The sequence below is a fragment of the Sinohyriopsis cumingii genome, chromosome 7, assembly GCF_028554795.1.
Source record: "Sinohyriopsis cumingii isolate HCF-2022 chromosome 7, ASM2855479v2, whole genome shotgun sequence".
Lineage (NCBI taxonomy): Eukaryota > Metazoa > Mollusca > Bivalvia > Unionida > Unionidae > Sinohyriopsis > Sinohyriopsis cumingii.
In genome coordinates this window covers 125,746,075-125,760,106 of record NC_142967.1, presented here as the reverse complement: position 1 = coordinate 125,760,106, position 14,032 = coordinate 125,746,075, and the positions used below count along the sequence as shown (strand labels likewise).

General features: G+C 37.5%; 1 protein-coding gene across 3 annotated transcripts in view; it reads left to right on the top strand.

Annotated features, from left to right (window-relative positions):
- Window positions 1-14,032, top strand: part of LOC149796077 (ABC transporter G family member 20-like) — an 81,252-nt gene that overhangs the window by 34,726 nt on the left and 32,494 nt on the right. For all 3 annotated transcript variants that reach the window (XM_089965985.1, XM_089965984.1, XM_089965986.1), the window contains exons 13-15: window positions 1,687-1,760; window positions 9,469-9,584; window positions 12,416-12,486. In XM_089965985.1, the coding sequence (XP_089822111.1) occupies window positions 1,687-1,760; window positions 9,469-9,584; window positions 12,416-12,486 (261 nt within the window). The remainder of the gene's footprint in view (window positions 1-1,686; window positions 1,761-9,468; window positions 9,585-12,415; window positions 12,487-14,032) is intronic.

Genomic DNA, 14,032 nt, shown 5'->3' with positions numbered 1-14,032 from the left:
CTCTGGGTATGACCAGCACCATATATGGAATTGAATGTACTGACTCTGAGTATGACCAGCACCATAGATGGAATTGAATATACTAACTCTGGGTATGACCAGCACCATATATGGAATTGAATGTACTGACTCTGAGTATGACCAGCACCATATATGGAATTGAATGTACTAACTCTGGGTATGACCAACACCATATATGGAATTGAATGTACTAACTCTGGGTATGACCAACACCATATATGGAATTGAATGTACTAACTCTGGGTATGACCAGCACCATATATGGAATTGAATGTACTAACTCTGGGTATGCTCATCACCATATATGGAATTGAATGTACTAACTCTGGGTATGACCAGCACCATATATGGAATTGAATGTACTAACTCTGGGTATGCTCATCACCATATATGGAATTGAATGTACTAACTTTGGGTATGACCAACACCATATATGGAATTGAATGTACTAACTCGGGGTATGCTCATCACCATATATGGAGTTGAATGTACTAACTCTGGGTATGACCAGCACCATATATGGAATTGAATGTACTAACTCTGGGTATGACCAGCACCATATATGGAATTGAATGTACTATGGGTATGCTCATCACCATATATGGAATTGAATGTACTAACTCTGGGTATGCTCATCACCATATATGGAGTTGAATGTACTAACTCTGGGTATGACCAGCACCATATATGGAATTGAATGTACTAACTCTGGGTATGACCAGCACCATATATGGAATTGAATGTACTAACTCTGGGTATGCTCATCACCATATATGGAATTGAATGTACTAACTCTGGGTATGCTCATCACCATATATGGAATTGAATGTACTAACTCTGGGTATGACCAGCACCATATATGGAATTGAATGTACTAACTCTGGGTATGACCAGCACCATATATGGAATTGAATGTATTAACTCTGGGTATGAATATGAAATTATTAATAAAAATATGAAATGTGTGTTAACCTTCTCATGAGTCCTGAGTCAGTTATATGGACCCATGTTAGGTTGTATTCTTCCTGTCAGTCATAGTGGCTCACATCTGGTTGGACAGACATTCATCCCTGCTTCAGACCAATGCAACCAGACAGGAACACTTGTCAATATTTTGTGTCAACACACATCCTAGCTTGCACCAGTACAACCTGACTTACATCAATATGTTGTATAGACACTTAGCCCTGCCATGGACCAGTACAGCCCAACTTATGTCAGTATGTCGTAGAGACCCAGCCTGGGTCAGTATGTTGTATAGACACAGCCCTGCCATGGACCAGTACAGCCCAACTTATGTAAGTATGTTGTAGAGACCCAGCCTGGGTCAGTATGTTGTATAGACACAGCCCTGTCATGGACCAGTACAGCCCAACTTATGTAAGTATGTTGTAGAGACTCAGCCTGGGTCAGTATGTTGTATTGACACAGCCTGGGTCAGTATGTTGTATTGACACAGCCTGGGTCAGTATGCTGTATTGACACAGCCCTGACTCAGACCAATATAACCAGACTTGCATCAATATTACTGTCCGTGAATTTATAATTAGGCCAATATGGAAACATTCATTTTTGTAAGACAATAAAAGATTTAAATAATGCATTTTCTAGCTTGCTGTGTTGTCTACATATTTAGCCTTTACATGATGTTATTTTTCCCTTTAGGTTTGCGAAGGGTGCCAATGCATCAAATACAACTCTAGATGAAAGTACAGTGAAGTTATATTTAGACATGACAAGTATGTACACACCTGTGTCTTCTTCAGATATGTTACCTGATAATATTTTAGAAGTACTGCTACCTCACAATCTAGCCCTTTTGGTGTAACAACAGTCTTAAATGCTGTCCAGTAGGAAATGTACTGAATAATTACTATTGATACTTATGAAGTGAATGCAGTGATATGAGTTATAAAACAATGTTACCTGTAGGAAAGGCCAATGACGACCTATACAGGTAAGATAAGTAAATAACTTTGAAGCAGATACTAAAACTATATTAATATAGAAATTTACCTGTATGTATGTAACTGTAGCAGTAAAATGATAAAATAGAGACAAACAGTCATTATTGTACCAGAAATTATAAAACAATATTATATAGTTTTCTGTCACACTCCAGACCTGGACATATTTAAATGCCACTGTAGCAATGCTTGGAGACATAATGGTGACCTATGTAGGTACATACCAAGTGTGCCCATGTGTGTTGAGGACAGCATAGTGATAATACTGAAACATTGTCATTGAAGAAAGAAAGAAACGAAATGTTGGAAATTATTGATGGAGTGTACTTTGCTTGAAAGAGAGCACTCATTCAACTGGCTTGAAGGTCAAAAGTCTCCAAAATACTGTGAGACCACTCTGTAGAGAGCACTTCCAAAATACTGTGAGACCACTCTGTAGAGAGCACTTCCAAAATACTGAGACCACTCTGTAGAGAGCATAGTACTCAGAATGAGATGAAATAGTAACTGAAGTATTCATGGAATTTAGTGCCAATCCTTTAATGATCACTCAAATGCCACCTAGATTGCCCGGGAGGGCTGGATGTGCGAGGCAGTAGTAGTTCTTCTGAAGTATTATCAGTAAGTATTACTGAAGAAACATTTAACAAGAAAAATTTGGTTTCACTCATTTAACTTCTTAATATCTTACTATACAATCCTTCTTAGCTCATCAGTCTATAAGACCTGGTGACCCTATGTCATGGTCATACATTTCTTTCTCATAAGATCAACATTTGTTATTTTCGACTTCTCAGAAACCACTTAACATAATGTTATCAAACTGGACAAAGCAATCTGGTATGAAGGTCTTTTAGATATTTATAAATGATGACAACTTGCCATCAGATATGACTCATTGTGACTCAGAATTGAAAAACCATTTTAAAAAAATTCTAAATTAACCCCACTTTACCAGAATTAGATTGATGTTGATGAAAATCATATTGGCTTTTCAGTTTTGTATAAGTGATGCCAATACGTCATCTGATGTGGACGTCATTGGAAACAGATAAACCTTTAAACTAATTCTGTAAAAAACGCTCAAAAATATTTTATCCAATTTGCACAGAAAAGGCCTTTACACAAATGATGTAGATCCACCTTCAAATTTGGTTGCCATTACTAAAAATAGAAAAATATTAAAAAATTTCTCAGAAATAGCTAGTAAAGGATGGTAATCTGTCATTGGATTAATGAAAATGGAAAATATTAGTAAATCTTCATGTGACATCTTTGCAAAAATCTTTAACAGAAAGAATTTTAACATCAAAGGTCCTTAAAATAAGTGCAAATGATTTGACACCAGTCCCGCCATCCAAGGGGAGATCATGTTTGTCTAACTTTCACTTAGGTTGACAGATGCCTTTTGGCATTTACGTTGCTAAAACAAGGGCTGGATTTACAAGGTAGTGTTTGTACTCCTTATGTATTGTGATTGTGAGAGCAAGATCTACAAGGCAGTGTTTGCGATTGTAAGGGCTTGATTTACAAGGTAGTGCTTGTGATTGTTAGGGTTTGGTTTACAAGGTAGTGCTTGTGATTGTTAGGGTTTGGTTTACAAGGTAGTGCTTCTGATTGTGAGGGCATGATTTACAAGGTAGTGCATGTGATTGTGAGGGTTTGGTTTACAAGGTAGTGCTTGTGATTGTGAGGGCTGGATTTCCAAGGCACTGATTGTTAGGGCTGGATTAACAAGGTAGTTCTTGTGATTGTGTGGGCTGGATTTACAAGGTAGTGCTTGTGATTGTGTGGGCTGGATTTACAAGGTAGTGCTTGTGATTGTGTTGGCTGGATTTACAAGGTAGTGCTTGTGATTGTGTGGGCTGGATTTACAAGGTAGTGCTTGTGATTGTATGGGCTGGATTTCCAAGGTAGTGCTTGTGATTGTGTGGGCTGGATTTCCAAGGTAGTGCTTGTGATTGTGAGGGCTGGATTTACAAGGTAGTGCTTGCGATTGTGAGGGCTGGATTTACAAGGTAGTGCTTGTGATTGTGAAGGCTGGATTTACAAGGTAGTGCTTGTGATTGTGTGGGCTGGATTTACAAGGTAGTGCTTGCGATTGTGAAGGCTGGATTTACAAGGTAGTGCTTGCGATTGTGAAGGCTGGATTTACAAGGTAGTGCTTGTGATTGTGTGGGCTGGATTTACAAGGTAGGGACTGTTATGGCTGGATTAACAAGGCATTGCTTGTGATTGTGAGGGCTGGATTTCCAAGGTAGTGCTTGTGATTGTGAGGGCTGGATTTCCAAGGTAGTGCTTGTGATTGTGAGGGCTGGATTTCCAAGGTAGTGCTTGTGATTTTGAGGGCTGGATTTACAAGGTAGTGCTTGTGATTTTGAGGGCTGGATTTACATGGTAGTGCTTGTTATTGTGAGGGCTTGATTTCCAAGGTAGTGCTTGCGATTGTGAAGGCTGGATTTCCAAGGTTGTGTTTGTAATTGTGAGGGCTGGATTTCCAAGGTAGTGTTTGTACTCCTAAATCACTTTGATTGAATAATATAAAAGAAATGGATTTTTCACAAAAATGTGTATACATACTATTTAGTATAAAGAAATGACAATGAACAGTACTTATAATGAAATACTTGGAAACAGAATGAACATTAATTTTGCTAATCAAAATATTAAAAAGTCAACCTTTAATTATATTTTCATCTCTAATATCCTATTTTTCTCCTCCCTCATTCAATTTTAGCTCAGAAAGTCTTAGAGCAGAAGAGCAGTTAATTAGTTATTAGTTGACACCAGTTTGTTATTGCTGTCCCTCCTAACTACTACTACGATCGCCCCATATCTTTTCAGACGTAGTGTTGGTCTTAAATAAAAATGTTGCCCCTTGGACACCTTATGTGGCAACTACAGTTCCATCTTCAAAATTGATCTGACATTCAGTGAGTTATCCATCGAGATGAGGACCAGTTTGGTCATCCATTATTTGAGGGGGATCTATAGATCTGTAGGTGCGCAGGTGGCTGAAGAGGCCAATGTGCACCCTAAATGTTCTATGGCACTGTGGAAAGGGGATTGTAGTAATGCAGATTGTGGTGTCACTGTCTCGAGCTTTCCTGACCTGCCTCTGTTGTTCTGGTGCAGATGTCCTGTTAGCCTTGCATGCTGCAGCACCTTTTCCAATGGATTAGTGTCACATGCCTGTCTTGCACAGTCTGCTTCCATGTATCAGTGCTTATGCCAAAATCCTTCAAAGACATCTTCAGTCCTTGTATTGTTTCCCCAGGCCTCTTTTGGATCAGTTTCCTTGTTCAAGCTCACAATAAAAGAGTGTTTTGGAAGCCGGTAGTCTGGCATGCGAGCTACATGGCCTGTCCATTGCAACAGTTCATCAGGATGGTGTAGATACTGGGCAGGCTTGCTTGGGCCTGGAATCTTGCCTTGCTATTTGATGTAGAGGAGTCTTCTGAGGCAAGATGTGTGGAAGTGGTTCAGCGTCTTTGTATGGCACTTGTACATCATCCATATTTCACATTTGTATGTTAGCATAGGGAGAATTGTAGTTCTGTACACTTTCAGCTTTGTCTGTAGACTAATGCCTCTTTTGTTCCTGACATTGGTGTGTAGTCAGCCAAAGGCTGCACTGACCTTTGTAGTCCTGGCATTATCTTTATCAACGATTACAATGTTCTGGGACAGAATACTGCCATGGTAGGAGAATCTACTCACTGTGGCTATGTTTATCTTAGCATATGGTTTTCTTGGGGCTGGCTGGTACATTATTTCAGTTTTTGTGTTGATAATAAGACCGAAATGTTTGAAAGCACAGGAGAACTTGTAGATGCTGTGCTGCATATCAGCTTTAGAGCTGGCCTTGAGGGCATAGTCATCAGCAAATAATAAGTCTCTGAATGTATGTCATGACCATAGTTTTTGCTTGAAGCCTTTTGAGGTTGAACAGTTTGCCATCAGTTTGGTATATGGTATATGTCGATTGCCACGTCACCATCTTTGAAGACATCCATCAGCATGGTGGAGAACATGACTCAAAAGTGTTGGTGCCAGTACCCAGTCTTGCTTTATTCCGTTTGAGACAGGAAAGTGATCAGACATCTCACCATTATTCCGGACTCAAGTTTCCATGCCGTCACAGGATTACTGCACCATGACAATAAATTTCCTTGGGCATCCATACTTGACCATGATCTTCCACAGGCCCTCTCTACTAACAATTTCAAAGGCATTGGTCAAGTCGACACAGGTGGATAATAGGTCAGCATTCTGCTCCTGGCACTTCTCTTGCAACTGCCTAGCAGCAAACACCATCTTGATGATTTTGCACTGCTTCCATAATCAACTCTGGCTTTCTGGTAGGAGTCCTTGGTCAAGGTGTGATGTGAGACGGTTGAGGAGAATCCTGGCAAGTATCTTGTCTGCAATGGAGAGCAAAGATGTATCTCAGTGGTTGTCACAGCCTGATGATTCCCTTTGCATTCATACGGGTGTATAATAGAAGCATCCTTGAATTCCTGTGGGATCATCTCTTTCTGCCATATGAGCTAAAACAACTGAAGGAGCTTTTCAGTAATAGATGTGAGTTATATCTCTCCTGGGATTGAGTCTCAGCTGGGAGACTTGCTGTTATAGAGCAGACATATCGCTTTCCAGGTCTCTAACAGGGTTCTTGAGTCGTCCAGTAATTAATTTACTGGCACTTGGGGCAGGTGATAAATGGCTTCATCATTGATGTATGTTGGGTGGCTCAGAATTCAGTTGAAGTGCTCAGTCCACCATTTCGAGGATATTTTCTTTGCAAGTGGTCAGCTTGTTCCCATCCACACTTAGGAGAGGGGATGATCCTGATGATGAGGTGCCATTGACTTCATTCAGCAGGTCATAAAACTTATTCATGCTTGTCAGCGTAGCTTTGCATGACATCAGGTCAGTTGATAGTCCTGTGTTTGCTGAAGTTGCTGTTGAACAGTCCTTTGGATGTTATTGAAGACATCCTTCTTTGAGGTGGACTTAGGATCACTTAGGTATGGTTTGTGGAGGTGATGTTTTTAGCCAACAGTTGCTTGATGTCACCACAATTCTCATCAAAACCAGTCCTTCTGTTTTCTGGAGGAGGGCCCAAGGATCTCGGTAGCTGTGTTCTAGGCCAGATCTCTAAGGTTTGCCCAGTCTGACTCCACTTTCTGGATGATATATGTCTATGTTTTTTTGCAACTCCAACCACTGTGGTGGCCTAAGTGGTTAGAGTGTCTGCCTCAGACTGGGAATTCACAGGTTTTGAACCCTGGCAGAACCATGCCAAAGGCTTATAAAAATGGTTTTAGCAGATGCCTGGCTTGGCACTATGCAGTAAGAGGTTAGTTAGGACTGGTTGGCCATGCTTGTCAGGATAATGTGACTGATTGGGGCATGATTCTACATGTCTGCATCATGATGTCCCAGTGCTGGACATCAAAATAAACTGCCACAGTGGTATGCCTGAAAAATTGTTAAAAGCTACATTCAAAATCCAAATCACACACACACATTTTGTAACTACTGCGACATGATTAATCTATTTTGTTATAATTTTTATTTATGACTGTAATGTGTACAGAATATCTTTAGTTAGCTTTATCTAACCTGAATCTGTTAGAAGCATAATACTGCATAGGATCTATAAATAGATGTTTACACATGTTTTGACAGTTGTTAATCTTAAGAAAAAGACTTAAATGGCTTAATTTCTCAGTGGCTGATGGGGTTTTGATGTTCTATAAATATTCTGTAACATGTCATTGGTTGTGCTAGTTCACATGAGTTTTTGACACAAAATGGGTAGTGTATTCTGTCATATGGGCTTTATTGCAAAATTCAGTTGCAATAGACAGTGTAAATAAAGAGAGGACTACAAATCAGTTTCTTTCCGATTTTTGGAGTCATTCACACTTATTATGTTGATGTCTGGAGATGCAATAACTATTTAGTGTGGATGTGGTATATAGTGTGCAGCTCATGGTACTCTGGTTGTTCTCAGTTGTGTTTATTTAACAATTAAAAAGAAAAACATGTTCAGTTAGTAGTAAATATTATAATTGTACACTAATATTAAAAATATACACATGCTGTCAGGACAGCTACCAGGTCTTGCAAGCAGTCCATTTAGAAGCTAGAAGCTACACTTTATTCAGAGGAACACTGCCTCTAAAATGAACATTGTTTAATTGTTAGCTTGTGCATTCCCCAGACATGATATTCCCAGCCAGTGCAGTGCTATAAACAGCCAGTTCAGTGTTCCAAACATCCAGTGTAATGCTGCAAACATACAGTGCAATGTTCCTAACATCCAGTGCAATACTATAAACAGCCAGTGCAATATTCCAAACATCCAGTACACTACTCCAAACAGACATCCAGTGCAATGCTCCAAACATCTAGTGCAGTACTCCAAACAGCCAGTTCAGTGCTCCAGACAACCAGTGCAGTGCTCCAAACAACCATTGCAATGCTATGAACAGCCAGTGCAATGCTCCATACAGTCAGTGTGGCAAACTGATGTTGCAGTGCTCCAAACAGCCAGTGCAGTGCTCCATACAGCCAGTGCAATGCTATAAACAGCCAGTGCAATTCTCCAAAAAGCTAGTGCAAAATGCAAATAGCCAGTGCACTGCTCTAAACAGCCAATGCAATGCTCCGTCAGTGCAATGCTATGAACAGCCAGTATTGTTCACTCAGTTCAGACTAGATAGTTTAGTTTAGATTAAGCACAGAACATGATAATTTAGATCATCCTAAATTTGCAACAAATCAGGCACTATGGACTTCAATCCAATATGGACTCTGAAACTTGACACAGAATCTAAAACATTCACTGGATTTTCCAATCCAATATTGACTATGCTTATACTAAACTGAATCAATTTTGATGTGTTTCTTTTTCATTTCAGTAAATACATGTAGACACATGGTAGAGTTTTCAGTAAATACATGTAGACACATGGTAGAGTTTTCAGTAAATACATGTAGACACATGGTAGAGTTTTCAAAGTGAAATGAGACGTGCACATGGTATAAAATAACTCTGGTTATTTTTTCATGCAGCCTCTTTAAATTTTCAATATTTAAAATAAATATTAATTTTTTTTCACACAGACAGTATATGTGAAAACCTTGTTGCCAACGTTATGATAAAACCACTTGAGGTAGACAAATGAGATTTCAAAGACATGTTAGTATGCTTATTTAGGTAGACATATGAGATTTCAAACACATGTTAGTAAGCATGTTTAGGTAACCTGATTAGATTTTCATGCTACTAAAGCAAATTTGAAAACTCTCTGGACTTAGATAATGTTTGACAAATATGCATATCTTGTTCTGAATGTTAAATCAGCAGTTAATCACTATCCCTTGTGATTGATTCAAATATGAATGAGACTTTAAAGATACCATTATAGTTTTTCATAATTAATTATTTTACAGTTTTTCATTTCAGATCAGCAGATAGCTTTAATTATACAGGAAAAAGTGGCACAAGCTTTTCAGGATTTTTCCAGTAATCTGCTTATACAGATCCACAAAAATCCTGCCATAGCTCAGGTCCCTATAAAGGTAAGGAAGATTTGTCCTGCCATAGCATGAATCCATTTAATGGTAATCAGGATTTGTCCTGTCATATCTTAAATCCATTAAATGGTAACCAGGATTTGTCTTGTCATATCATAAGTCCATTTAATGGTAACCAGGATTTGTCCTGTCATATCATAAGTCCATTTAATGGTAACCAGGATTTGTCCTGTCATATCATAAGTCCATTTAATGGTAACCAGGATTTGTCCTGTCATATATTAAATCCATTTAACTGTAAGAAGGTCTTGAAATTAGCTTTGTTTGAAGGTATTATATTCTAACTTCATTTTAATTAGTTCTAGTAATATTCTAACTTGGTTTTAGTAATATTCTAACTTCATTGTAATTGACCGCTACAGTGGATTAGTGGTTAGAGTGTCCGCCTCTGATGTGGGAGGTCATGGGTTCGATCCCTGGCCGAGTCATACCAAAGACTTACAAAAATGGTACTAACAGCTGCCTCGCTTCGCGGTCAGCATTAAGAGGTTAGTGTTAGGACTGGTCGGCCTGGTATCAGGATAATGTGACTGGGTGGGACATCATGCTACATGTCTGTGGCAAGATGCCCCAGTGCTAGACATCACTATAAACTGTAACACTGCAGACATCATAGCAATATGACTGAAAATTTGTTAAAGCAACGTTTAAAAAATTCAAATCCAAATCATTGTATTGGTTCTATTAATATTCTAACTTCATTTTAATTAGTTTTAGTAATATTCTAACTTGGTTTTAGTAATATTCTAACTTCATTATAATTGGTTCTAGTAATATTTTAACTTCATTACAATTATTTCTAGTAATATTCTAACTTCATTGTAATTAGTTCTAGTAATATTCTGACTTCATTGTAATTAGTTCTAGTAATATTCTAACTTCATTGTAATTAGTTCTAGTAATATTCTAATTTCATTGTAACTAGTTCTAGTAATATTCTAACTTCATTGTAATTAGTTCTAGTAATATTCTAACTTCATTGTAATTAGAGTTAGAGATCCAGTTTCATACTCGACAAGTTTTGAGTATATACAGAGACTATTCCTATTACTAGGATGGCAAGATTAGCAATGAAAATGAAACCAATCTGTATGCCAGTACAGTCAAGACTTTTGACAAGGTCATAGAGATTTTCTGTTACACTAATATTCTAGACCTGCCAACTCTAATGATTTTGCCCTTAGTCTTATGAAATTTACCTTTAAAATACAGACTTGTGGCATGCAACCAAAAACTACTGAAAAATGATCATTGCTGTCAAATCTGGAAAATTTGTTCATCCGTGTTTGATTTGGATCCAGGTTTCATATTAGAAGTAGTGAAATTGGCCAGGGAACCAGACTAACTTTAGAGCAGCACTTAAGATGCTTTAAACTGCACATATTTGTTAATCTGAAGCATCTGCATGATCAAACTGTTGATCATAGAATTTTGTTTAAAATGGCATCCAGCAAGCTATGCATGTTTGAGACAAAAGGGGAAATAAGCCTCTTGAAAAGTGTTAATAATTAATACAAAAAAATAAAAAAGGAATATTCAGATTCTTGTGAATATAAGCTGGAAGGGACATAATTATGTTTATTGGACATCACATGCCAATTTGAGTATGACTCATGGCAGGAAATATGATTGCCATTGTCATGTGAAATGGACAAAAGAATTTCCAAGAATTACATCAAGTTGAGAGATAGCAACTTGCCATTGAGCTCCATAGGGTTTGGAACTAAAATTTGTGCAACTGTACTAGTGACAAATAAAGTCTACATGTACTTTACACACTTTTAAGTTGAAGATGATGTTTATTGTTGCTGCACTCTCCACAGGAGTCTGATGTTTTATCACAGGAGTCTGATGTTTTATCAATAAAGTACTGCAAAATCTCTGACAACATGGAATCACCCTATCGGGAATATAAATGAACACAAGGAGTGCCACGGTGACCACAACCCTCCACTCGATTCGAGTTTTCTCATGCATCTTTTATTACTTAAGATTCGCAAGGAGACTTACAAACTACACATACATTCAAAAGAAAGTGACATACCAATACATAACTCCAGGATGACCATGTCATTAATCCAATCTGGCGATTTAACCTTTATCTTCACCATTGTGGTCACAAACCCTTTCATATAGAATCCACCAGATGGGAGTAGCTCATTCTACCAGTTTCTACCCTGCAGTAAAAATATGCATTAGAGACTAATAATTATCTGGTGTTACATGCTGGAATCTGATGTGGTAGGCTTGCCTAGTTACAGTGGCACATGCTGCTTTTGTGGTTAGATGAAAATTGCTAGTTCTAAGCTCACTAAGCTCAGTTAAACTTGGAGTTTGGTCCATTGCATAATCCATTTGCAGTTAGTATTTCCAACTTCCTCTCACATACTACTTGACCACTTTAACATGTTTTACAGGGAGAATTCTGTTCTCATGGCCTTTGATATTTGTTTTCATTTTATGCTGATTTATCATCCAATATGGCTACCATTACTGAAAATTGAAAAAGCTTAAGGCAGCTTCGTCCAAAAATTGCTCAACAAAATTTGATCAAAAGAAACAACAGAAAGAATCTTGGTATGAAAGTCTTTTTAATTGTTCAAATGATGACTTGTCACCATCAAAATGATTCCATTTCCTTGGCATGATGTGGCCAATCATATGTTAAAAGTGCCATTAAAACCACATCCCCTAAAAGTGTTGGTTACTTTCCTTGTCATTTACCAGAATCCTAATTAAAAAATTTAAATTGAAGCATAACATTTTTATATTTTCAATTATTATTATTATTATTATTATTATTATTATTATTTCAGTTGGAATCCCCAGTATATGGAAGCAATACACCCAGTTTTACCAACTTTATGGCTCCAGGAGTGATCATAAGGTATTCTTATTTGTGATATAGAAGTTTGTAAAGATGCTCATAAATATTTGTACAATACTTAAGCATTGCTCTCAGATACAAGTAGGATATATTAACATTGCTCATATACATATAGCTGTAACATTTAGCATATTGCTAATATACATTTAGCTGTAACATTGCTCTCAGATACATTTAGCATATTTCTAATATACATGTAGCTGACACATTGCTTTCAGATATGTATGCTATACTTTAGCATTGCTCTCAGATTCGTGTAGCAAATGTTAACATTGCTATAAGACAGGTGTGCACATCCCCTGTCCCCCGAGCCAGATCTGGCCCGTGAGCTTGTTCTGTCCAGCCCTCAGGGCATATTAAAACAACACATTAATCTGGCCAGTGAACAGAAATTATATTAAAGAAATTAGTGTTTGCAACCCCCGAGTGGTCTTAGAAAATGCAATCTGGCCCTTGGCCAAAAAAGGTTGTGCACCCCAGCTCTAAGATATATGTAGCATATGTTAACAATGCTCTCATACGTGTAACATATTGTAACATTGCTGTCAGATATATGTAACATATGTTAACTTTGCTCTCAGGTACATGTAACATATTGTAACATTGCTGTCAGATATATGTTGCATATGTTAACATTTCTCTCTGATACATGTAACATATTGTAACATTGCTGTCAGATATATGTAGCATATTTTAACATTGCTCTCAGAGACATGTAACAATGCAACATTGCTCTCAGATATATCTAGCATACTTTAATATTGTTCTCAGATACACTAGCTTATGTTAACATTGCTGTCAGACACATATGTAGCTTATGTTAACATTGCTGTCAGACATATATGTAGCTTATGTTAACATTGCTGTCAGACAGATACACTAGCTTATGTTAACATTGCTGTTAGACAGATACACTAGCTTATGTTAACATTGCTGTCAGACAGATACACTAGCTTATGTTAACATTGCTGTCAGACAGATACACTAGCTTATGTTAACATTGCTGTCAGATAGATACACTAGCTTATGTTAACATTGCTGTCAGGCACATATGTAGCCTATGTTAACATTGCTGTCAGACACATATGTAGCTTATGTTAACATTGCTCTCAGACACATATGTAGCTTATGTTAACATTGCTGTCAGACACATATGTAGCTTATGTTAACATTGCTGTCAGACACATATGTAGCTTATGTTAACATTGCTGTCAGACACATATTTAGCTTATGTTAACATTTTTCTCTCATACATGTACTATATACTTTAGCATTGCTGTCAGATACATATAGCATGTTATGTTAACATTGCTGTCAGATATATGTAGCATAGTGCAACATTACTCTCAGATACATGTATCATATTTTAACATAGCTGTCAGATATATGTACCGTATTTAGCATATCTTTCAAAATAAATGTGCGATATATTAGATACATGCAACATAGTTCTCAGATACCTGTAACATGTAGTAACATTACTCTCTTATGCATGTATTGTATTTGACAAGAAGTTTGATTAGGCTAGTTTGATTTGGGCATATGG